Genomic DNA, 1,682 nt, shown 5'->3' on the forward strand with positions numbered 1-1,682 from the left:
ATACCAGTAGGTGTGATGGCTTCTAAAATGTGATTGAGGTGTGGCTCTTTTCAAGGACGTTACATGTAACGTCCTTGCTCTTTTAGAGCACTAGACCTCCTTTCTTTACCTTCATCTCCAAGGGATGTCCCTTGCCAAAGCTATGTACATTTACACCAGAGTCGATTGGTGAGTGTCCGACAGTGTTTTGATGTGAAGTGCTTTCCCAGGGGCATAACATTGAGACCTGTTCGAACTCAGAACTCTAAGTCTAAATACAGGCCAGCGTCCCAACGTTAATTTTGTGATGCACAGAGGAATTTTCTCTTTGTGTTTTTCAGCTGTTGTCATCAGGTATTCGCCAGGAGGGAGGGGAAGAGGAGGGTATCTATGGATTCAGAGAACAGGAGGTCATAAAGGAGTATAGGAGAGGTCTACGACTGGTAGGAGTCATCTTATCAGTGACTTGTTTTTGCATGCTACGTTGTTGCATTTTTGCATTGTTGTTGTGCCTTAATCTAATAGTTGAAGAACTCACATTTGGCCCAACAATTGCCTTTCATGAAGTCCTAGTGGTGACACTATGCAAAACGATAACGTAGAAATCATTGTATCACAATATTTGATGATCACAATCAATGATAAACTAAAGCAAAATTGAACGCACGCTTGTTGTTTGATGGAATAGTTGGAATAACCCAGTTTTTTTAATGACGAGGATGAAATGGAAAATTGATATGTAATGTACCTGTGGATGATTTCGCAAATACATTTATTTGTTGTTTGTCATTGCAGAAGTGCAACTTTTGCGAACAGAAAGGTGCAACTATCGGGTGCTGCACAAAGAAATGCAGGATGATGTTTCACCTGCCATGTGGGATGGAGAATGGAACTCTGCATCTATTCTTTGATGACTTTAAGTAGGGAAAGTCACATTTTAATCTCTCACAATGATAATGTGTTCAGTGTAACAATCAAAGAGTTGTGTGCCACAGCTTCGTTAAATGAAGTGCTAGTTCTTCTTCACAATACATGGCAGTATATTTCTGAGCAAATAATAGTCATGTATATCCAAGGCAAGTAGAACTTGACATTTCATCTACTTATTTATTGTCCAGACATGATCTCTGTCCATCTAGGCCAATAAATATACACCTACATGCAAATAAAAAACTGCAAAACAATGACTTAAAAGAATCCGCATATGTTGCTGTGTACTGTGCACACACACATACCCGGTATATAACACGTTAATATAGTGTGCTCTATCCATATTGCACATGTTACTTAATCAATGTAACTAGCAAGTAGGCTTACACTTTGCAATATACCTGTTACAATTGTTGTGCAAAAAACTTTGACAGTTAAGCTAGGCAGTCCCATCTGATGTACTTTTCCCTCGTACTCAGGTCCTACTGTAAGGAGCATCGTCCTATGCAGAAGATTTCGAAGGACATGATCCTGGACACTCCTGAGAAGAACCCTGTGTGCCCCATCTGCATGTACCATCTCAAGCCAAAACCATCTCACAATGTGATAAAGACTCCATGCTGTAAGAGGACATGGCTGCATAGGGACTGTGTTCAGGTATGTCACATGATAGGGACATTATCCTTAAACTTGGAAGATGATCTGTTTGAAGAGATATGAGGAGCATAAGGAAGTCATTTTCATACAATTTTGACAGTAGGGGTCCCTATTTA

At 39.9% G+C, this 1,682-nt stretch overlaps 1 protein-coding gene across 1 annotated transcript in view; it reads left to right on the forward strand.

Annotated features, from left to right (window-relative positions):
• Positions 1–1,682, forward strand: part of LOC118414898 — an 8,997-nt gene that overhangs the window by 1,550 nt on the left and 5,765 nt on the right. Inside the window, exons 4-6 of the mRNA XM_035819193.1 lie at positions 321–422; positions 775–899; positions 1,389–1,566. Coding sequence (XP_035675086.1) covers positions 321–422; positions 775–899; positions 1,389–1,566 — 405 coding nt within the window. The remainder of the gene's footprint in view (positions 1–320; positions 423–774; positions 900–1,388; positions 1,567–1,682) is intronic.

Source organism: Branchiostoma floridae, chromosome 1 (assembly GCF_000003815.2).
Source record: "Branchiostoma floridae strain S238N-H82 chromosome 1, Bfl_VNyyK, whole genome shotgun sequence".
In the NCBI taxonomy this organism is placed as follows: Eukaryota; Metazoa; Chordata; class Leptocardii; order Amphioxiformes; family Branchiostomatidae; genus Branchiostoma; species Branchiostoma floridae.